The 20,873-nt window shown below is 54.9% G+C and overlaps 1 protein-coding gene across 2 annotated transcripts in view; it reads right to left on the reverse strand.

Moving 5' to 3' along the window:
- The window catches only part of Col7a1 (collagen type VII alpha 1 chain), a 31,449-nt gene extending 11,016 nt beyond the window's left edge, over positions 1 to 20,433 (reverse strand). The window contains exons 1-76 of one of the 2 annotated variants that reach the window (XM_074060443.1): positions 20,351 to 20,433; positions 20,162 to 20,238; positions 19,487 to 19,667; positions 18,673 to 18,832; positions 18,490 to 18,583; positions 18,237 to 18,398; positions 17,965 to 18,125; positions 17,758 to 17,887; positions 17,538 to 17,654; positions 17,290 to 17,436; positions 17,086 to 17,202; positions 16,861 to 17,010; positions 16,654 to 16,782; positions 15,720 to 15,863; positions 15,506 to 15,631; positions 15,258 to 15,401; positions 14,579 to 14,698; positions 14,299 to 14,442; positions 13,827 to 13,952; positions 13,582 to 13,728; positions 13,221 to 13,343; positions 12,802 to 12,948; positions 12,431 to 12,565; positions 12,201 to 12,347; positions 11,985 to 12,121; positions 11,569 to 11,695; positions 11,340 to 11,486; positions 11,080 to 11,252; positions 10,947 to 10,982; positions 10,827 to 10,853; positions 10,692 to 10,736; positions 10,515 to 10,577; positions 10,058 to 10,138; positions 9,822 to 9,857; positions 9,638 to 9,673; positions 9,408 to 9,479; positions 9,231 to 9,308; positions 8,964 to 8,990; positions 8,829 to 8,882; positions 8,643 to 8,705; positions 8,482 to 8,541; positions 8,020 to 8,055; positions 7,833 to 7,877; positions 7,724 to 7,759; positions 7,211 to 7,255; positions 7,085 to 7,120; positions 6,930 to 6,965; positions 6,550 to 6,582; positions 6,352 to 6,405; positions 6,215 to 6,274; positions 6,083 to 6,118; positions 5,896 to 5,976; positions 5,760 to 5,795; positions 5,519 to 5,563; positions 5,218 to 5,289; positions 4,963 to 5,007; positions 4,696 to 4,722; positions 4,483 to 4,512; positions 4,271 to 4,351; positions 4,161 to 4,196; positions 4,049 to 4,084; positions 3,892 to 3,972; positions 3,641 to 3,676; positions 3,179 to 3,241; positions 3,048 to 3,092; positions 1,973 to 2,008; positions 1,864 to 1,899; positions 1,659 to 1,754; positions 1,505 to 1,540; positions 1,392 to 1,427; positions 1,241 to 1,288; positions 870 to 905; positions 646 to 768; positions 362 to 562; positions 229 to 264; positions 97 to 150 (exon numbers count right to left, since the gene is read on the reverse strand). In XM_074060443.1, the coding sequence (XP_073916544.1) occupies positions 97 to 150; positions 229 to 264; positions 362 to 562; positions 646 to 768; positions 870 to 905; positions 1,241 to 1,288; positions 1,392 to 1,427; positions 1,505 to 1,540; positions 1,659 to 1,754; positions 1,864 to 1,899; positions 1,973 to 2,008; positions 3,048 to 3,092; positions 3,179 to 3,241; positions 3,641 to 3,676; positions 3,892 to 3,972; positions 4,049 to 4,084; positions 4,161 to 4,196; positions 4,271 to 4,351; positions 4,483 to 4,512; positions 4,696 to 4,722; positions 4,963 to 5,007; positions 5,218 to 5,289; positions 5,519 to 5,563; positions 5,760 to 5,795; positions 5,896 to 5,976; positions 6,083 to 6,118; positions 6,215 to 6,274; positions 6,352 to 6,405; positions 6,550 to 6,582; positions 6,930 to 6,965; positions 7,085 to 7,120; positions 7,211 to 7,255; positions 7,724 to 7,759; positions 7,833 to 7,877; positions 8,020 to 8,055; positions 8,482 to 8,541; positions 8,643 to 8,705; positions 8,829 to 8,882; positions 8,964 to 8,990; positions 9,231 to 9,308; positions 9,408 to 9,479; positions 9,638 to 9,673; positions 9,822 to 9,857; positions 10,058 to 10,138; positions 10,515 to 10,577; positions 10,692 to 10,736; positions 10,827 to 10,853; positions 10,947 to 10,982; positions 11,080 to 11,252; positions 11,340 to 11,486; positions 11,569 to 11,695; positions 11,985 to 12,121; positions 12,201 to 12,347; positions 12,431 to 12,565; positions 12,802 to 12,948; positions 13,221 to 13,343; positions 13,582 to 13,728; positions 13,827 to 13,952; positions 14,299 to 14,442; positions 14,579 to 14,698; positions 15,258 to 15,401; positions 15,506 to 15,631; positions 15,720 to 15,863; positions 16,654 to 16,782; positions 16,861 to 17,010; positions 17,086 to 17,202; positions 17,290 to 17,436; positions 17,538 to 17,654; positions 17,758 to 17,887; positions 17,965 to 18,125; positions 18,237 to 18,398; positions 18,490 to 18,583; positions 18,673 to 18,832; positions 19,487 to 19,667; positions 20,162 to 20,238; positions 20,351 to 20,358 (6,267 nt within the window). In that variant the 5' untranslated portion in view covers positions 20,359 to 20,433. Of the gene's footprint in view, positions 1 to 96; positions 151 to 228; positions 265 to 361; positions 563 to 645; positions 769 to 869; positions 906 to 1,240; positions 1,289 to 1,391; positions 1,428 to 1,504; positions 1,541 to 1,658; positions 1,755 to 1,863; positions 1,900 to 1,972; positions 2,009 to 3,047; positions 3,093 to 3,178; positions 3,242 to 3,640; positions 3,677 to 3,891; positions 3,973 to 4,048; positions 4,085 to 4,160; positions 4,197 to 4,270; positions 4,352 to 4,482; positions 4,513 to 4,695; positions 4,723 to 4,962; positions 5,008 to 5,217; positions 5,290 to 5,518; positions 5,564 to 5,759; positions 5,796 to 5,895; positions 5,977 to 6,082; positions 6,119 to 6,214; positions 6,275 to 6,351; positions 6,406 to 6,549; positions 6,583 to 6,929; positions 6,966 to 7,084; positions 7,121 to 7,210; positions 7,256 to 7,723; positions 7,760 to 7,832; positions 7,878 to 8,019; positions 8,056 to 8,481; positions 8,542 to 8,642; positions 8,706 to 8,828; positions 8,883 to 8,963; positions 8,991 to 9,230; positions 9,309 to 9,407; positions 9,480 to 9,637; positions 9,674 to 9,821; positions 9,858 to 10,057; positions 10,139 to 10,514; positions 10,578 to 10,691; positions 10,737 to 10,826; positions 10,854 to 10,946; positions 10,983 to 11,079; positions 11,253 to 11,339; positions 11,487 to 11,568; positions 11,696 to 11,984; positions 12,122 to 12,200; positions 12,348 to 12,430; positions 12,566 to 12,801; positions 12,949 to 13,220; positions 13,344 to 13,581; positions 13,729 to 13,826; positions 13,953 to 14,298; positions 14,443 to 14,578; positions 14,699 to 15,257; positions 15,402 to 15,505; positions 15,632 to 15,719; positions 15,864 to 16,653; positions 16,783 to 16,860; positions 17,011 to 17,085; positions 17,203 to 17,289; positions 17,437 to 17,537; positions 17,655 to 17,757; positions 17,888 to 17,964; positions 18,126 to 18,236; positions 18,399 to 18,489; positions 18,584 to 18,672; positions 18,833 to 19,486; positions 19,668 to 20,161; positions 20,239 to 20,332 lie in introns of both variants that reach the window. The other variant, XM_074060442.1, reaches the window with a different exon arrangement.
- Between the last annotated feature and the right edge of the window lie 440 nt (positions 20,434 to 20,873).

Genomic DNA, 20,873 nt, shown 5'->3' on the forward strand with positions numbered 1-20,873 from the left:
CAACATCATGGGGTTAGACACCACATAGAATTTCTCAGCCGCGAGCTAAGGGTAGCCTCCTGGTTGTTAGTAATAGGGCTGGAGTGATCACCTCACCTTTGGGCCAGGAGGGCCAGGAGGTCCAGGGGGGCCAGGAAGGCCATCTCTACCCTGCAGAAAAGAAAATAGGATGTCTACGCCAGCACAGCTCCCAAGCAGCCCCTGCTCATGGAGCCCCTCCTAGCTTACTTGGTCTCCACGTTCTCCTTTCTCTCCCCGTTCTCCCTGAAATGCAAATGGCAGGGTAAGGACTATGTCCATGGGGAACCCAGCTCCTCCTGGTCCCACTTCCCTAGCTCTCCTAGCCATCCCCCAGGCTCACCCTCTCTCCTGGTCTTCCTGCCTCTCCTGTACCCCCAGCCCTGCCTGGGAGCCCAGGAATGCCAGGCTTTCCAGGCTCTCCAGCAAGGCCAGCAGGTCCAGGGGGGCCCCTCTCCCCAAGGGCAAGGCCAGGAGGCCCCTGGGGGCCAGGGTCTCCACGATCTCCCTTCAGCCCACGTTCTCCAGGAAAGCCGATGGAGCCCTGGAGGAACAGAAGAATGAATGCTGGTAGCTGTATAACTGCCTCCACGGGAAATATCTGCTGTGCAGGCACCACTCATTCACCTCCTTGCCTGGGGGACCCCGCTCTCCCGGGTCCCCCTTGGGGCCGCGACTCCGTTCGGGCACAGGCAGAAAGCTGCCAGAGCTCTCATCCCAAGTCTGCATGATTTCCCTCAGGGAAGATGCCTGAAAAATAGTGAGAGGACAGAGAAACAGGGTCTATAGCTGCCACCACTTGGCCCTTTGGGCACTGCTTGCCCCATGGAACCCATAAGCTACTAACCTACCTTGATACCAATAGTTTCCAGCAACCGCTCCGCATTCTGGGAACACAGGGATGGTGAGGGCCTGCGCAAAAAAGAGAAGCCCCTACCCCCCACCCTACACTGTCCCCTAGAAAGAGCCTCCACACCCTCTTGTCCAGTGTACTCTTTAACCCTCTGCTGAGGCCTGACTTGAGGCTACCAGCAGCTTCTCTCTGGCCTATTGCCACTGCCCAAGTTCTCAAGAGTGTAGGTTACAGGAGTCCCAATGGGCCAGAGAACTGAGCACAGAGGACAGAACCCATGGAGCCATGTAGCAAGGAGAAGGGGACAGAGAGGTGGCCCCTTTGAGTATGCAAATGAGCAGCAAGGAACAGGTCCCAAGGTTGGCTCACCACCATGCTCCCAGGTTCTCCTCTCAGACCGCGCTCTCCAGGGAGGCCCTGGAGACATCAAAAGACAGGCTGCTAGGACACAGCTTGGGGGTCATTGTACATATGTGGATGCCATGGCTACCTGGGCAAGTAAAAAAGGTGGGGGCCTCACCTGTTCCCCTTTGGATCCAGTCTCCCCACGGTCACCCTGAAAACAGAGAGTGATCAGGTGGGGAAAATGTCCCACAATCCTGGTCAGCCCCCACCCCATATACTCATACTCACCTTGGGCCCCACACTTCCTGGAACACCAGGAAAACCCTGATATATGAGAATGAAAAGGGGTTACACAGGATCATGGCATCCCAGCAGGATATCCCCCAGGGAACATAATGGCATCTTTTGCTCCCAAGTCCCAGAACTACCATGGGGTACTCACTTGGCCAGGAGGGCCAACCTGCCCTGGGAGACCTGGAGGGCCTGGGACTCCAGGGCTACCGGGAGCTCCATGCTCACCCTTGGGGCCATCGTGACCCTGTGGGGGATGCAGACAGCATCAGGACCCTGAAGCCCCAGGAAAAAGTAAAGCCATATCTCAGGGTCAGGATCAGGAGTCAGAGAATACAGAAAATTCCAGCACTCACTTCTCTCCCAGGAGCACCTGAATCTCCCTTCTCCCCCTAAGAAAGACATGGATTTTTTTAGACATGGCCCAATCTGAGACCAGAGCAGACCCCAGGAGAGTAGCTTTACCTTTCTTCCATCTTCTCCAGGGTCCCCAGGTTCTCCCTGTGGGCAGAAGATTCATATCAGACCAAACAGTCATTGGTGTCTGGCTGAAGGACACTGTCTCAGCAGATTTCAGATGACTGTGACTGCAAGTCTGTGCCTATAACTCCATGGCTCTGTGTGTCTTGGAGTGTGGCATGTTCTCATCTGAGTGAGCTGCTGCTGCATGTCTACCAGTGTGCCTACAGGGGCACGCTCACATCCAAGCGTACCTGCACACGTCCTCCTGCCTCCGACTCTGTAGATCTAACTCCACATCCATGAGTCTCAGAGGTGGTGAGTAACCCCCAGGTCCTAGGAATGTGTATATCCATGTGTCTTAGCATTTGTACCTGAGTCTGTGTGTCCATGTGTCCTGGAAGGTGACTGTGTGTCTCAGTCTGTCTGCTCATCTTGGCAGACTGGCACAATCATGTCTGATTGAGAGCATGGGCTTTCACACATATGCCCAGATCCCCAGTGTCTTGAGACCTATTAAGTCTTGGCATCTGTCTGCAACTCTTGCATGTATCTCAATGTGTGTGGTCATATGTATGTGGGTGACTGTAGATATATATACATGTGTCATTTTGCCTCCATATGTGTCACATGGCAGAGCCATGAATGTATATCTATGTCTCAACACAAGTCCACATGCAGTCCTGGGTCCATGTCACACAGATCTGAGTCCAAGTGGAAGTTCTGTGTGTCAACTTTTTTCCATGTGTTACTAAATGTGGCTTCATGCCGTGGTGTTTACACCTCTTGACTTGTGTCTGTGGCTCTTTACCTGAGCCCACTAGCTGTGGTTTATCTTAACACATATCAGCCTATCAAGACACAAGCTGACACATCCAACTAACTCATTACATGTCTGCAAGGTTACCTGTGCATGCACCTAGAACTACATTTCAGATGCATCTGCATGTCTGGGCTGGGTTTTCAAGTGTTAGTGTGTGCCTATGCATATCAGCACATGTGCCTTGTGTGTTATTGTCTGAGTATCTGAACTGCATGCATGCACTGGTGTTTCTTAGCTGATGCTGCCCTGGACACTCACATTTTTCCCATTCAGGCCAGGTTTTCCATCCTCGCCTGCCTTTCCCTGTGGGAATAGATCAGCAATCAGATGTCAGGGCTCAGGTGAGGGAAAGAAGGGATCAAGAGGGTAGCATAAAAGCCTGGACTCACCGGTGCTCCAGGGGGCCCAAGGGGCCCAGGGGGGCCCTGTTCTCCTCGGAGGCCAGGAAGCCCCTGGAAAAGTCTTTGCTAGGAATGACAGAGCCTCTGAGATGTCCCTTGGGACACACTCCAGGGACTGGGAGGACCTCACAAAGATCTTCCTCCACTGTAGAGACCCCCAGGATCAGGAGGTTCCATTGAGATCCACTGAGGCACAGACCCAGTGAGTTGGGGGCCCCTGCTGAGACTCCCAAGGGAAGAACCCCAGAACTTGGGGCACTATTAAGTTCCCCAAGGCAAAGAAGGTCAGGAAGGGGTCTTGCTAAAGCCTGCTGCCAAGGGCCTGAGACCCCTTCCAAATATAGGGCAGGACCAACTACCCCTGCTCTCACTGATGCTGTGACTATGACATGTCTGGGGCTTATACTGGACCCCTGAGCCACCCTCTGTCTCACATCTCCCTTCACTTACATCTCTCCCTGGGTCCCCAGCTTTGCCTGCAGCACCCTGAGGAGAGACTCAAAGTTAGGACCATAATAAGATGAGGGTCCGCACCTGCTGCGAACCCAAGGCCTCATGGCAGTGGTATGCTTTTCCCAGGCAGGGTTCTGGGAAGAGACATAGCTAATACATCTGGTCCCAGAGCTCAAGACTACGACCAGCCAATGAGGTCTCAGGCCCTCTTGTGAAGGGGATGACCAGAAGTGATTACGATGACTCACATGCAGCCCAGGGGGGCCAGGGGCTCCTGGCTTTCCATCTAGCCCACTCCGGCCATCCAGCCCAGGGGGGCCCCGGTCACCCTGAGGAAAACAGAATAGTAAGAGACCTTGTAGGCTGAAATGGATCTGAGAGCCAGGCATACCCACACCCTCTCACCTTTTCTCCTACTGCGCCTCGGACACCTGGGTCTCCCTAGAGCAAACAAGGTCAGTTAAGAGGTGAGAGTGAGATGGGGACTTAGGCTGAGTGGGTAAAGTACAGCACTCACCTGTGGTCCTGGTGGCCCCCGCAGCCCATCAATGCCCTAGGACAGAGGGAGGAAGAATCAGAGCAGGCTTTTCCAGTCCCACACCCCCTGACAGGGCCAACCACACTCACTCTCTCCCCAGAGGCTCCAGGGGGGCCGGGGTCACCCTTGGGTCCTCGAGGACCTTCCTGTCCACGGTCCCCAGGCTCTCCCTGTGGCAGAGACAGGCTTGCTAAGGGAACAGCCCCTGAGCCCCAAGGCACACCTAAGATAGGTCCTGTCAAGAAGGGCATTGGGATCTTTCCTATACTCACAACTTCACTCCACCCACAGACCCCAGTACCTTTTCTCTGGCTCCAAGTCCTGCATCTACCTGTGGGGGAATGACAAGTGAGAAGGAAACTTCAACAAGAGGAACTTGTCAGTGAGGGGCTATGAGGATCAGTGGAGGTGTTGGGGTAACCATGGAAGAAGTGGAAGGGGTGAGAGGATAGTGTGGAGTCAACAGAGGCAGGTGAAAGAGATGGCAGAGGACTAGAGCGAGTTCAGTGCTTACCAGTCGTCCAGGGGGACCTGGAGGGCCCTGGGAAAGGAAACAATTATAATTAACAGGACCCCTGAGGTCCCAAGGCATAGTTCATGTTTGCCCTGGGCTCAACTGTATGCCCAAATTCCCAATAGCACCCCCAAATGCCAATCCCCAGAAGGTAGACCAGGACTGGGGGTGGTCATAAGTGCTCCCCTTCTGTGGACACTGGCCACTTCTGGCATCAGCACCAATGAAATCTCCATCCTATCAGAACCCAGGCCCAGTACCACTCACCGGATCCCCACGGTCACCCTTGGGTCCTGATGGTCCTGGGCTGCCCTGCAGAAAGCCAGGGATAAGGGTCATTCAGGGAAGACAGCAGTTTTGGAGAGATGAGGAAGCACCATGAGGACTCATGGGGTCCTGGTGGCTTTGAAAGATTGTAAGGGTTAGCATTTCAGGGCTGGGGTGGCAGGAATGGGAACTGGAAATTGGATGGTTGGGAGTTGAGGTGAGGTTAGGGGTAATGGGTCAGAGTTGAGGACTCACATTTCGTCCATCCTCTCCAGGATCGCCCTGGTCTCCCTTTTCACCTACAGGTCCCCGGGCTCCAGGCGCCCCCTAAGAAGAGCAGCTACTCTGAGACAAACTCCTCAGCATTTTGAAAGCTCCCCTATGAGTCCCTAAACTTCCCCATGCTTTCCATCACTCCAAAATTCATGCCAGAGTTTCCTATCACCCCAAGCTTCTAGGTCTCTCATCAATCACCCCTCACTCCCCAGTATTTCCTATCACCTTCTTGACTATAGGGTCTCCCCTTCCCCGCTTCCCTCTCTCTGTAAAGGCTCACCCGAAGGCCACGCTCTCCTGCTTTTCCAGGCAAACCTGGGTCACCCTGGGAATGGAGAGAAAAGTTGTTTTGTGAGGTAGAAAAGGGTCTAACTAACTCAGGGAATAGGGGTAGAGAGCGTCTGGGAACCAGCTGAACATAATACAGGAGACAGACTAGATGACCTGGTGAGGTCCCCCAAAGCCTTGGGACCACAGCTCAAAGGTAAAGGATCAGAAATCACAGTGGGGAGGAGTCTTACCGGGGGACCCTCGTCACCTTTCTCACCAGCTTCACCCTGTGAGACATGAGAGTCAGCCCTGGTTCCATGACCCCAGTGATGCTGGTAACACCTTTACTTCCTTATTCCCATAAGTCCCCCAATTCCAGTCTCTTACATCTCGTCCTCGGGGGCCAACAGGTCCTGGAGGGCCAGGTCGCCCAGCATCTCCCTTCTCTCCAGGAGTTCCTGAGTTACCCTGTGGGGGAGACAAGAGTGAGGTGATGAGAATGCATGCAATAGGCAGCCTTTGAGAAGAGGTAAGCTCAGAAACACTGAGGTTATTCCAAGTCACAAATACTCACCGGGGGTCCTGCTCTGCCAGTGAGGCCAATGGGACCCTGAGACATTAGGAAGGGGGGGACGGTACTTAGTCAAGACTCCCAGTCACCACCTCTTCTCCCTCTGTCACACACCCCCACCGCATATTTATATACCTGGTCTCCAGGGTCTCCCTTGGGGCCAGGGTCTCCAGGAAGAACCAACCCAGGTAGGCCCTATGGATAGAAGCATCAGAAGTAAAGAGGGTATAACCTTCTCCTGCCCCATACCCTAAACACCTTCCCTCACTCACCTGTTCCCCTTTGATCCCAGCAGCTCCTCTGGGCCCAGCGGGACCCACATCTCCCTGAAGGTAACAAAGACCATCAGTGGTACTCCACAGCCCAGAAATCACACTGTAACACTTGTGACTTCCAGCCAGGCAGAGAGATAGGTCCTATGACCTTGGCCTCAACTCTGAAACAACCTCACCTCCCCTTACCAAATATACCTTTTCTCCTTTGGCTCCAGCACCATTAGGACCCTAAAAACAAACGAGATAGGCACAGCTTGGTCCAAGCCTAGATTATACAGGACCAAAGACTTGTTGGGATAGGGGTTATATAGAACTGGAAGTCATAGTCTCTGCCCAGAGGTCACAGGGTCACCAATGAGAGCAGGGTATGAGTTATACAAATGAGTTAACACTAAGCTTGTAATCAGTATGGTGGTTATGGGATCAGCTAGGGTTCCAAAGGCAGGGTATAGCATAAGGAGAGTCACAGAGCTCAAGTCTCTCCAGAGTTCCAGGGTTGTGGAGTCACAGCCTAAAACAGTGGTTTACAGCTACAGGGTGAGCTGGGTTCAGGGTCCCATCCTCCCCTCGCTCACCACCACTGCAGGGTCCCCAGGGCGACCAGGCTCTCCCTGTACAGACAGGATAGAGGCAGGGACAGGTCAGAAACTCACCTAGGAACTCAAGGTTCCAGTGTCCCACCTGCCACAACCCTGCTGTCAGATGACACAACCCCCAGTCCAAGACCCACCTTCTCTCCTCGGCGACCAGCGGGTCCTGGTGGCCCCTATACAAGGACAGAGTGTGAGCTCAGGAGAGTATCATGAGGAAGCACAGGAAAGCCCCACTCCTAGTCCCACCACAGTCACAGTCTCACCTCAGGACCCTCAGCTCCAGGACGTCCAGCAACCCCAGGTGGCCCCTGAGGAAGAAAAAACAGAAGTGCTGCTCCAGGTGGATGGGGGCCAGGAGGATTATGGGCAAACAGGGGGTAGACGTGGGGATTGGGGATGGAGAGGAGGGATCATAGAGGATCAAGATTTATGTTGGCAGGAGTCAAACTCAGCGGGACAGAGACCAGGTCAGTGAAAGCCAAAGTTGGTTTAGCTGAGGGCTGGCAGAGTGGCTCAAGTGGTACAGTGCCTGCCTAGCAAGTGCAAGGCCCTGAGTTCAAACCCAGTACTGCCAAAAAAAAAGCAAAGTTGGTTCAGCTGAGTCAGAAAGTTAAATGCCAGGTCTGTGGAGTCAAGGCTAAGGCCTGCATCAGTAGGGATTAGGAGTCATGTGAAGATGGATGGAGGTCAGGGGCAGTGGGAGTTAAGGGCAAGAAGTCAGAACCAGGAGAGGGCAGAGTCCACAGGTCAGTTGGCATTGAGGTCAGTGGGCTTACCTGAGGTCCCACTGAGCCAGGGAGTCCCCGTTCGCCCTGATGAAACAGAAGAGGTCAGAGGTCAGAGGTCTGGCTCCAGATCCTCCCAGGTCTCCCAGGATGCACTTACTTTTTCTCCAGTCTCACCCGGTGTCCCTGTCAGCCCTCGGTCACCCTAAGAAGAGAAGGATGGTAAGAGAAGGATCTTGACTAGTGAACCCCAAACAAGATGCCTCAGTTTACAACCATACCCCTCTGAAACCATAGCCTCTCACTTAGACAAACCCTTATTTCCTGACCTCTTAACTGGTACTCACTTTGAGGCCAGTAGCTCCAGGAAGTCCCCTCAGGCCCTAAAAGGCATGGATTTGGGAGTTCAGAGATTTTGTGTGTCGGGGAGGGAAGGGGGGGCTGGGGTTTGAACTCAGGGATTCACACTTGAAAAGCAAGTGCTCTGCTGCTTGAAGCCACACCTCCAGTTCATTTTGCTCTTGTTATTTTGGAGATGGGGGTCTAGGAAACTATTTCCCCAGGTACTCTATCCCTTGACTCACACCTCCGGTCCATTTTGCTCTGGTTATTTTGGAGATGGAGTCTCATGCACTATTTGCCTTGGCTGGGCCTCAATCTGAGATCTTCCTGATCTCAGCCTTCCAAATAGCTAGGATTATAGGTGTGAGCCACTGGCTCCTGGCTTAGTTCAGAGTTTAAGTTTGGGAACAAGTGTGGAGTAGGGGGTTGATGCCCACCACATTCAGAACCCATGGCCCCTAACTCACCGGCTCACCCGGGGTCCCAGGTTGTCCTGGGAGGCCTGGGACTCCAACCTCACAATCACCCTGAAGGATAAACATATGGTGGAAAGACCCAGGGGAGGCCATGCCCCCAGCACCCAGCCTCCTGCTCCAGAACTGGGACACCCAAAGGTCAGGTTTCCTACCTTCTCTCCTTTCTCTCCAGAGGTGCCAACTGGGCCTTGGGGTCCAGGACTTCCAGGAATGCCCTAGGAGGAAGTGAGTAAACATGTAAGCCAAGAACAATTAAGCCCAGTCCCAACCACAGCAGAACCTCCCATCTACCCACAGCCTTCAGCAAGTTCCCTAGCAGAGCCTCAAGGCCCCCTCACCGGCAGCCCCGGCTCCCCCTGTGCAGTGCCACCAATACCTGGTCCAGGGGGACCCTAGAAGAGAATGACAGGTCAGGGGATGACCAGGAGAATCAAACTCCAAGCCATCCCCAGCATACCTTGTCCTTCACTTACCCGTTCCCCACGATCACCTTTGTCACCCTGGAAGACAGATCATAACCCCATGACTCTGGACCATATTTCCTTCCCCAAGATACCAGGATGGGGGAGAGTCATGGAGTTAAATGGGATTGAAGGGATCATTGGGGAACTGGGGAGTCAATGGCAAAGGTGGGAGTCAAAGGTCAGGACAATCAGTAGGGTTTGTATGGGCTTCAATGGGGTAACCACGTCTCTGAATCACATGAAGGTCGTAAGACCTTATGTGAGTCATGCTGTCACCTTCATGGCTGTTCCAGGAAGCCCTGGGGGACCACGAGGTCCCGGGTCCCCTAAAGGGCCACGAGGTCCAGGGGGACCCTGATGGAGGAAACAAAGCACAGGTGTAATGCACACACTTCACTCTCACTCCCCTGCTGGTGCCCCACACCACTTGCCTCCACATACCCTGGGACTTACCGAAGGTCCAGGGTCCCCTTTCCTCCCAGGAATCACTGATCCCTCGCCTCCTATGACTTGCCCAGGCTCCCCCTGCAGGTGCAGAGAGGTGGGCAGGATTCAGAATAGATGGAAGCCCCTAGAGATACCCCAGCTATTCCTTACCATGCCTTAGACCCTGCACAGAGCCTGGTCTGGAGCAACCGTGCTTCTCCCTGGAACACCCTGGCCCCTCTTCCCCCTTCACCTACCGGCTCTCCCTTTGGGCCTCGAGGTCCTCGCTCTCCCTGAGGACAAAACAGAGTAGAGGGTAGTGCTTAGCCTCAGGTAAGTCTCAGGGTGGTTCCATGGGCCAACAGCGCCCCCTACCCCAGGCTCCCCACCCTGTACAACCCTGGGAAGGCACTGGGAAAACAGACAAAGGAGGATACTTACAGGTTCCCCACGAGGACCATTCCACCCTGGGGAGCCCTAAAAATGGAGGCCAGAGTCACAACAGTGAGGACCACCTGCCCTCTCAAGCAATTGCCCCATCCCACCATGACCAGCAAGGGCAAGGCTTCTTAACTTCTTTTTATTTTTGGTGGCACTGGGGTTTGAACTCAAGGCCTCCCACTTGTTAGGCAGTGCTCTACCTTTTGAGCCACTCCACCAGCCTAAGGCTTGCTTACCTTCACACCAGGCGTCCCAGGGGTCCCAGGAGTCCCAGGAAGGCCAGGGCTGCCTGGAGGCCCTTCTGCTCCAGGAAAACCCTAAATAGGCAAAGAGATCAGAGCAGAAAAAGATCCTCTCCCACTGCCCTGATTTTCTTGAGGAATACCACTCTACTAACCAGTGCTCCCACCTCACAAGTCCCAAGTGTTATCAGGGGTAGAGCAGTGGGGTAGTGAATGGCTGCATGGAGCACAAGGCAGTGAAGAGGCTGAGGCCCAAGCTCTTCAGGGGATCTCAAAGCTCTCTAGCCCTCTACTTCAGAGCCTCCCCAAATCTCCATTGTGGCTTACAGTCTCCACTTAGGCTTCTAGAAATACCCCCATGGTTTTAACTGCTTCTTTCTTCTTCCTCCTAAAACCCCCAAGAACACTATGAGGTGCACCCTGGGAGAATCTCCATGGCCTCCTCACTCACTCTTTCGCCTTTTGCAGCAGTTCTTCCAGGGGGACCTTGAGGACCAGGAGCACCAGTCCTGCCCTGAGAGAGGAAAGCATGTTAAGGAGACAATAAGCCAGTCAGGGAAGAGACAAGTGTAGAGAGGTACTTACTGGAAGGCTGGGGGGTGGGGGACAGGTGTGGAGAAGTACTCACTGGGAGGCCGGGGGGGCCAGGAGACCCAGCTTGTCCCTTCAGGCCCTAGAAAAGGCAATCAGTGAGTTCTGTGCTGCCAACCAGCCCCTGCCCGCTGTCACTTAACCCATTCTCTATCCCCACAAGGCCACTCACCATTACTCCAGGTTCTCCCTTCTGGCCCTGGGGAAAGACATGTCAGATGAGGGTCACAGGCTCATGAGTGGCTAGGCTCATGTGTGGCCTTTGCCCATTCATGCAATCCTGGATCCTTACCTTTGGACAATGCACGGAGCAAGGCTCTGGCTGTGGCTGTGGACACAGGGTCTCTTTGAAGTCAGGCAATTCTCCTAAAAGCCCCCCATACCCCCTCTTCTCCACCACCAGTCACCCAGAAGCCTGTCCAAACCTGAGTAGCCATGGCTGCCTGACACAGGGCTACTGCCAGATCACTGACTGCCCGATCCAGGCTTGGACCATCATCCACAGCAAAGAAGTTCTGGACAGGGTCCATGCCTGACACCAAGCGACGCAGCTGCTCTGGGTCAGCTCCCGCCAAGCCCAACATCATCATCTTGAGCCCTAAGGAGGGGTCCAGCAACCTGCATGACAATCCCACTGTGGCCACCCCTATTCCCAGGCTCCATCCCCACCAGCCTTACTCCTCACCAGAAGCCTGGGCCTCACGAATAGGGCTGAATGTGTCACCTCTCACTGGCTCATCCACTAGCAGAACCATCACCCCTGGCACTTGCTGACGGCGCCCAGGAGCGTCAGGCGCCAGCAGATATCTGTGAGCTGTGACTACAGCTGTGCCTGAGGGGAAGGAGTCAGAACCCTGGGACATCAAGCTTCTGATGGAGAAACCCCAGGTGTCCACGTCAACTTCAGTCCTTACCCAAGTTGTTTCCACTTGGGTCCATATAGGGGATATCACGGATCTTCTGCAAGATGATGCCAAGATCATGGGAACTATTCAGGGTGAACAGTGGGGAGGGCCGGTAACTGTAGGACAGCAGGCCAACCTAGGATGGGGAGAGACACAAAGCCTGAAGCAATGAAAGAGCAGGGATGTAGACACACAGAGCCTGAAGAAACAGACATGGGGAGGGGTATCCTGACTAAACCTGAACTGTTTATTAGGGGGTCAGTAATGACGGTAGGATAGGAGCCAACCAGCAGGTGAGATGATCTAGAACCTAGTGAGGGAGCTAGAAGAAAGCCTGAATCTATAGTGGGGCAGAGAGATTGTGGGTGAGAGCCTGGGGTGAGGGGGCCAGAGACATGTAGCACCTGGCTGCCTCAGAGTCACACCTGGGCAGCCTGTGGCCCAAGAGGCCCAAGTGCAGACACCAGCCGCCCCAGGATCCGCTTCACAGATTCTGCACGGTGAGCATTGTCTCGAGTGGTATGCAGCAAGAACACCACGTCCACCAGGCCATGGAGACATGCTGCAGGAAGGAGCTAAGTTACTGACCTGGTCAGCCCATCCAGCAGTCCTCTTAGGCCTCTCCCCTATGTCCTCTATACCTGGGTTCTGTGTGACAGAGGCCTCAGGACCCCGTACTCCCCTCTGAACAGGTGTCAGGGTGAAGATATAGGAAACACCAGGCTCTAGGCCTGTCACCCTCTGGGAGTTTGAGATCCCTGGAAGTGTCTGTGGAGCCTCAGGCACTTCTGTATAAAAGAACTTGGTTACACAGGAGGTCATTCATGGAGCCCCAATTGCCAGCCCTCCTGTACCCTGACCTTGCTCTCACCCTGGCCAGTTCCTCTGAGTGGCCGCCAAGATAAGATGTAGCTGGATGCCCCTGGCACTGGGTTCCAGGCTAGTGTCACTGAGTTTATGGAGGTGTCCACCACACGTAGTTCAGTGCTCGGGACATGAGGCGATTCTAAAAGACGAATCAAAGATCAAGTATCAAAAGCTGGGCCCTGAGAACCAGAGGAGAGAGATACAAAATCCTGGAGAAAGTTCAGTTTAATGAAGTGTCAAAGGGGGTCATGCTGGGATCATTACAGGGTCACCAGGTGGGGGGTCTACAGGAGCTACTTAGAGGTGCAGGAAATCAGGGTGGGTCATCAGTGGGAGATAAGAGCACACCAAAGCAAGGTGGGCCCTCTGGCTCACCAGTATGTGCAGTCACCTCCCTGGGGGGCCCTTCTCCAGCTGGCCCCAGGGCACTCAGCCACACATGGTACAGTGTTGCTGGCTCCAGTCCGTCCAAGTGGTAGCTGCTGAACTCAGGTCCCAGGACTCGGGATTGCTCCTGGCCACCTGGAGCAAGCATGAGGGTGGGAGCCAGGACATGTGGGAGGATGCTACATATCAGCGCTAATGGATTCACCCACCTCAGGCCTCACTGGCTGTGCTGACTGGGTCCCTCCTGCTGTTGCATTTTCCTCATTCTCTATGACCTCATTGGATCTGGTTCTTCCACCTCATTGATTAAATCTCACCTACTGTCTGAGGTCCTGCAGACCCCACCCCACACTAACCTCACCACTTCACTTACTCCTCCCCTAACTTCCTACCAGGGCATCTCTTACCCTCAGCTCGCCAACGCAAACGGTAGCCATGTGCTCCAGGTACCCGCTCCCAGCGAAGCCTCAACGAGTGCTCCCCACGCTGCACGACGTGAAGAGTCTCCAGGGCAATTGGAGCCTCGCGAGCTAGAGAGAAAGAGTGGGGAATCGGGGTTACATCCCCACTGGCCCCTGCACCAATCCCACACACGCACCTCCTACCCCACAGCCTATCCAAGGCTTCTTTCTTTCCCTTCTCATAGGCCCTACCCCCACAGCCTCACTATTAATTGCGGGTGTCTTTTCTAAACCCAAGCACAAAAGCCCAGCCCCTAGACTCTCCAAGTTCCGATCCAAGACTCCCTCCAGCCCAAGCTCCACCTACGCGTGGTGACGACAATGGAGACAGGTGAGCCCTCTCGGTCCCCAACAAGTGCAGTCACTCGCACGGAGTAGCTGACGCCGCCTTCGAGACCCGGTATCTCTGCTGAATCTGTGTTCCCTGGGAGCATCTGGTGTCTTGTGGGACCACCTGGCCAGGTGAGAAAAAAGCAACCATCAGGGGTGGTATAGCTAACCAGAGGGGCAATTCCAGCCAGGAAGGAGAAAGGTGGAGTCAAGGAACCATACCTTCACTTCGGCTCCAAGACAGTCTGTAGGCTGTGGCTCCAGTGACCCCTACCCAGGTGACCCTCAGAACGTCGCTGGAAGCATTGAGGATCTGCAGTTTTGACACACTGCCCACAGGCTCTGGGACTAGGGACAGAGACAAGGTAGGGAATCAGAGGCCACTGGGTATCTGGCATACAGCAGGGTGGCAGTGCAGGCATGGTTAATGCAGGGAAGTCTGAAGGTGAGATGAGGTCAGTATAGATGGATCAGTGTAGGAAGCCTTTAGTAGGGGGAGGTCAATATTTCAGACTGGGCAGTGTGGGGCAGATAAGAGGTCACTGTAAGTGGACATTTAGTCAACATGGGGTAATTCAACATGGACAGAGCCGTCACTGAGCAGCAATGGAGTGGGCAGTTGGAGCAATCAGGAAGGCATAGCAGGGTGGGTTAGATAATGAGGTGTGAATAGCAGCTGGCCAGGCCCACTCACCAGTCCTCACAACCACAGAGGCAGGGGCTCCATCCACGCCAGCTACGTGGGCTCTCACATGCACTGTATACTCGGTATCTGGTTCCAGTCCATCCAGCTCAGCCACCGTGGCCTCCCCAGAAGTCAGCTGGGATTTCTCTGGGCCTGGGAACAGGGATAGAAGTAGTTCCAGGGTTAGCCAGACTCTGTGCCCAGTACCCCATCTGAACCCCCAAGAAACCCTGGCCCCCATTCTATCTAGACCTGCTTCCCACGACCCTGCCAAACCCCTGGTACCCACCTTGGCCAGAATGCCAGGAAACCCTGTATCCTGTGGCACCCGGAACCCTGCTCCAGGCAATGGTGACAGATGAGCTGCCAGCCTGAGTCACATGGACTGTCCTCACTGGACCTAGTGGGTCTGGAAAGAGAGGCAATGGGGAATCTGATGGGGGAGACAGGAGAGGGACTGGAGGGTGAAGTAGGGAGGACCATCTGATAAGAGAAGGCTATAGGAATCTAACAAGAGGAAGGGATCTGATAGAAGAGGTAGAAAATGGGTTAGATGGGAAGAAGTAGGGGTCCTAACAGAAAGGATAGTGGGAAGAATCTGAGCTGTCAAGTGGTAGGAATCTGAGAAAAGGTCTGACAGAGGAAGGGGTTCTGACAGAAGCATTAGGAGGCAGTGAGGGTGTCTGGCCAAGGAGAAAGTGTAAGTCTAAGGGGAGAGCTGAGTCCAGCAATAAAGAAATAAAGTGGTAGGAATGAGGGATGACTAGTGGAAATCTGAGAGCAAAGGCAGAAATCTGAAGAAAGGGGAAGCTTAAGAGGAGGCAATGGAGGCAGAGGGAGGAAGCAGGGGCTCTCGGAGAGGAGGCAGAGGAAATGTCAAGGGGGAGACTGGAGTTCTGAAAGGGGAGACATGGGAGTCAGAAGGGGCACTAGAGGCAGAGAACCGAGGGACTGGGTCAGGCTCTGACCAGTTCTAGCCACGATGACCACAGGAGGGCCTTCTTCTCTCCCTTGAAGTGCCGACACAGACACCCGGTAGGAGGTTCCAGGCTGCAGCCCCAGAATGTCTGTGGCAGTAGAATCTGGGGGCAAAGTCTGGCTGGACTCTGGACCTAGGATAAGAGGGAAATGCTGGCCTGGTTTCTGCCTGTCCCCTCAGCCCCCTCCATACTCTGACCATTCCCCTCAGCAATTCTCCCACCCATCCCACACTGACCATTGCCTGTCCTCCAGCTAATCCGAATTCCACTGGCTCCAGGAACAGGTTCCCAGGCTACCCTTACTCTTGTTGCATCTGATGCCACAACCTGCAGTCCTGAGACAGCAGGTGGGGTTTCTGGCTCTGGGGGTTAAAGATAAGAGTCAGGGGTCAAGACCTGAATAGGAGTGAGTCAGGCAGATATGCCTCATAAACTTCCCACAGTGCTCACCTCGGCGGATAGTGAGGACGCTGGCACCACCCTCCTGGGTGCCCACTCGAGCAGATATCCGCACAGTGTAACTAAGCCCAGCCCGAATGTCATCTAAGTCAAAGGCTGTCTGACTCCCAGGAAGCACCAGGGTCCGCTCAACTCCTGAGAGAAGACACGATCAGTAAGCAAGGGTCAGTAAGAGACAGGGATGTGGGGACTAGCAGAGTGACTCAAGTGCTAGAGCACCTGCCTAGCAAGCATGAAGCCCTGAGTTCAAACCCCAGTACTGCTAATGAGAGAGAGAGAGAGAGAGAGAGAGAGAGAGAGAGAGAGAGAGAGAGGCTGGACAACAGCAGCCAGCTGGTGATGGATAGGGATGGATACAGGATGAGAAAGTTCACGGGAGATATAGGATGGGGGGGTGGCAGTGAGAAATGGCATACAGATGAGGACATGGGGTAAAAGGGACCAGCAATGGGTGGCAACACAGGACAACAGGCCAGTGATGAATGGAGATACTTGTTGATAGGGGTTGATGGATAGGAACATGGAATGTAGGAGTCAATGGACAGCAATGGGAGTCGACAGGTCATTGATAGACATTGACGTGGGATGATGGCTATCAGTGTTGGATGAAGACATGAGAGGAGAGGTTAATAACTAGTCATTAACTAGGGTAATCCTAGGCGGTCATAGAACTGTGGTTGCGGAGAAGGCAGGGCGAAAGCCAGGGACAGAGATATGGGACAAGGAGTGGAGACAGAGTCAAGTAAGGACACAGGCTGGGGCAGGAGAGAGGGTAGACAGACCCTGAAACAGCCTTGAACTACCTCTTGGGAGGTAGCGAAGAGGCTGTAGGGACCCAGAGGAAAGAGATGGGACATGGGTACAATCAGATCCTGTAGGCTGGCACTTTAATGTGTGTGCAATTTTATGTCTGCCTCCACCTTACCCTGGGTACTGCGCACAGTGATGCGGTATTCAGTGGCACTGGGGACTGGGCTCCAGGTCACTCGCACCCGCTGCCCAGGCAGTTCGGTCGCTTGTAGGTCCATCACAGGGCCCACGGGCCGCTCTGGTCCTGTTGGAGAGCACAGCATGAGAGGAAGCCTGGAGCCCCCATACTTTCCCTAGTCACTTGGCCAGACAGAGCCCTCACCAGTGGGGACCACAGTTGCAGGAGTGGCCACCTCGTGGCCCTCCAGTAGAGTGTAGAGTGTGAGACGATACTCAGTGCCTGGCTGCAGTCCATCCAGCTGATAGCGGGTCACGTCAGAGGGCAGCACCACCTTCTGTGGTGGCTCCAAGCCTGCAAGATGACAAGGTCAGGCCAGCTAAAGCCAAGCCCAGACCCCTGCCCACACATTCCTTTTCCAGCACTGACCACTCTCACGACGCCACTCCAGCCGGTAGCCACGGGCCTCAGGCACCAAGTTCCAGGAAACGAGGATGGATGTGGGGCCCAAGATGACAGGGTGCAGGGTCTGCTCAACAGAGGAGTCTGCCCAGAGCACAGGGGATGTAAATGACCTGTGCACCCTGCCCTGCCTGCCCACCCCCACCTGAAGAAAGCACCCAGCCTTCTCACCAGTGCGGGCAGTCAGGGAAGTAGCAGGCCCCACGCTATGGCCAAGTAGTGTGCTCACAGTCACCTCATAGTCCATGCCAGGCTCCAGGTCATGCAGCAACAATGACCCCTGTCCAGGGCTCAGCTCCTGCTGCTGTGTTGGGCCACCTACACAGGGGCACAGAGGGGTGAGTGGGCCATGCAGAATCAAGACTCTACAATCTTTTCCGAACTATAGGGAGTCTCCTCAGCCCACACTTTTCACTTACCCCTGAGGACCCGCCATGTCACACGGTAGCCAGTGGCACCTGGCACCCTCCGCCAGACCACCAGGAGGCTGTGGGCTGTTGTGTTCTGGATGGTCAATTCTAGCCCTTCCACAGCAGCTGAGATAAAGTCCCACCAGGGATTAGTAGAGTCAAGAGTGGACAGGGGTTACAGGGCTGAGAAGTTAGGTAAATGGGGTTAGAGGTTGACAAAGTTGCTCACTGGTCCGAGCTGTCCCGCTCACAGCTTCCCCGATGCTATTGGCGTAGAGGGCAACCACCATCACTTGGTACTCAGTCAGTGGCCTGAGACCCTGCAGCTGCATGCTGGTCTCACCAGCTGGGACGTTCACCTGCCCAGGGTCAGAGGTCACCTTATCTTGTCCAGCCAAGTCCCCAGCCACCCACCTATCACTTCTGATGTCCTTACCTCCCGCCGTTCGCTTGGCAGTGGTTGTCCTAGCCCTGTCAGGGGGGTGTACTGGATCTTATAGCCAGTCACAGGGCCACTAGCTGCTGTCCACTGTACTCTCAAGGATTGACTGCTTGGCTCAGACAACACCAGGTCCCGAGGACCAGATGTGGAGTCAGCTGTGAATGGGGGAAATCAGGTAATCAGGCAAGCAGGTCAGACATTGGAAGCACTTGGGGTGGATTCAGCACTTCCAGGCTGGGGTTAGGAGGTGGGGCCCAGGAACTCACGAGGCAGCGTTACAGGCACACCACCAGCAGTTGTGCACACTCTCCGGGAAATGAGGGGTAGCAGTGTCCTCAAGATGCTGAAGTCGTTGACGAAGAAGAAGAAATCACTGGTCGGCTGGGAAGCAACTCGTTTCAACTCCTCAGGATCAGCATTCTTAATTCCTGAGGTGATGATCAATCAGGGCTCAGTTACCCACATGTCTTCTGAATGGTCCCCACCCTGCCTGACCTCTCACCCCAGCTCAGAACTCACCCACAGCGAACAGCTTGACCCCCTGCCCCTTCAGCCTCTCAGCAGCTGTATCCACCAGGTCCTGGGACTTTCCATCTGTGATCAGGATACAAACCTGGGGCAGGCAACAGGGGTCATCAGAGCTGTCGCAGACACTTATTTTGGTGTCACCTTGTGAGGAATGGTAGGTTAGGTAGGGGTTACCTTGGGGATGCCAGGTCGGAGCAGATGGGGCAGGAAGACATGATCAGACACATGGAGAAGTGCAGCCCCAGTGCGAGTATTGCCCCCCTTGTAGCTGAGTTCACGGATGGCACGGATTGCATCACCACCAGAGCTGAGTGCATCTAGGCTAAACTCTGTCCTGGTGGAGGGAAAGGGGGTGGCAAAAGGTAAGGGGTCATGACCTCTTCCAGCCCTGGCCTCTCAAAGGCCTCTGGGGTGAGGCCTCTTGAAAGGTGCCCTTGATTGTGATTCCTACCCCCCATCACTGAAGCCTCCAGGTTAATAAACTCCTTAAGTTTTCCTCTGTGTACCACCTATGGCTGGCCCTGGGCAGGCCTGAAGCCCTTGGGGTTCTTGGCCTATGGGGGAACAGGATGTCTGGTTAAATAACTACAGGAGGAAGGGCCCAGTTGTAGGAAGGTGGACACTGGCCAGGCAGGAAGCTGTTCTGGTGAACAGAAAGGCTGAAGGGATCAGGGAGCTAGAACACAGAGAGTCCATAGGCACTGGGCATCTGGAGCACCAGGCCCCCCACTGCCTGGGCTCTCCAACTCCATCCAGATCAGAAAACAGAGACTCATTATGTTGGGCAGGGTACTAGCCTGGAGGTTTCAGGGCACCGACCCTCTTAGGAGTTGAATCATGACATCTATCTCCAGAGGAGGTCCTGGCAGGGACTCGCTGGGCTCCTGTTTCTGGAAGAACCTAACCTGGAGTTTTCTGCCCTTTCAGTCTAGAGGAAAGGCTCTTCATGGGGAATTCTATGGTCCTCGCCCCCAGGGCCACTACTCACCGTGGGTCATCACTGTACTGCACTGCAGCAAAGCGCACACCCTGTGCACTGGCTGCCCCAGAAAAAGGCAGCACCAGTCCCTCCAGGAAGCCTCGTATTTCGCGGAAGTTGCTGCGGCCAATGGATGAGGAGCCGTCCAGAAGGAACACGATGTCAGCGGCATAAAGTCGCGTGCAGGTCACTGGAGCAGGGAGGAGAGATCAAGACCTTTTCTAAGAGCCCACTCATCCTCCCCCGGGCACTGTGGACCCTTGGGACTGGGGACGAGGTGGAGAGCAGGTCTCATCTGCTTATGCAAACCCGGCCTCAGATAGGCGAGGACTTGGGAGGCTTGGCGAGAGCCACAGTGGGGCCCAGAGCAGTCTCCTGCGGAAGGCTGGGGCATGCGGGGGAGGGAGACTTGCCCGCACGGGTGTGGATCTAAATTGTCAGCCTCAGGGGCCAGCGCCGGGTGACAGAGGGCAGGGGATTCCGCATGTATCTGGGGAGACAGACTTTGGGTTCGAACAGGATAGGAGGCGATTTAGGGAATTCAGCACGGGATTCAGAGTCTGGGGAGAGTTAGAAGGAATCTGCAGGGGGTGGTTGAGATGGAGGGTGTCAGGAATGAAGACGGAGTGCAGCCATGAGCGACAGGACGTAATGCCGGAAGGGGTCTTTCCTAGTAGTGCCCACCTCTCTCCCTGAGCTGTGCCAGCACTGGCGCCAAGATCCCAGCGTAGAGCGCGGCCACCAGGAGCGGCAGCCTCATCCTGGGTGATAGAAACGGTCAACCAGGACCCCCACCGTCCCTTGCCCCTTGTACTGGCGGGTCAAGGCCCTGTACCCCAGCTCCCACACACACACCCGGGGTTCGGATCTTGCCTGCGCATCCGCCTGCTCCAGCCGCCGCCGCTGCAGTCCCGCCGGCACGGAGGAGAAAAGTCCCTGATCCCAGGAGGCGGAGCGGCAGGCGGGGACCCAAGTAGCCCGCCCTCACCCACCTCCCCAAGAGGTCGCCACCCTCCACCCCCTCTTCTCCTGGACAGATGATATGACGCACTTAAGTGCAAAAGCCCCCCTCCTGTGACTTGTGGGAATCCCCAGGCTCTTGATAGATGCTGAGGAAGCACCCCAACCCCATTTAGGGTCTCAGGACTTGGCTGTGTTAAGTCAGAGTGATCAGTGAAGTGGCTGCTGGAGGCTGAAATGTGAACAGGTTCCTGAGGATCAAATGGGGTAGCAGCTGGATGGTAGGGGGAGGCTGCAGCTGGAGATGACTCAACCCTAACTCTGCGGGGGGTTGCCCAGACAAGCCTGCAGGCCATGGGTCCCAAGTAAGGTCACACTTGTGAATCAGCCATCCTTCTGTCTGGTGGACCTCCTGTACCCCACCCCAACCTTCTTG

Source organism: Castor canadensis, chromosome 17, assembly GCF_047511655.1.
Source record: "Castor canadensis chromosome 17, mCasCan1.hap1v2, whole genome shotgun sequence".
In the NCBI taxonomy this organism is placed as follows: domain Eukaryota; kingdom Metazoa; phylum Chordata; class Mammalia; order Rodentia; family Castoridae; genus Castor; species Castor canadensis.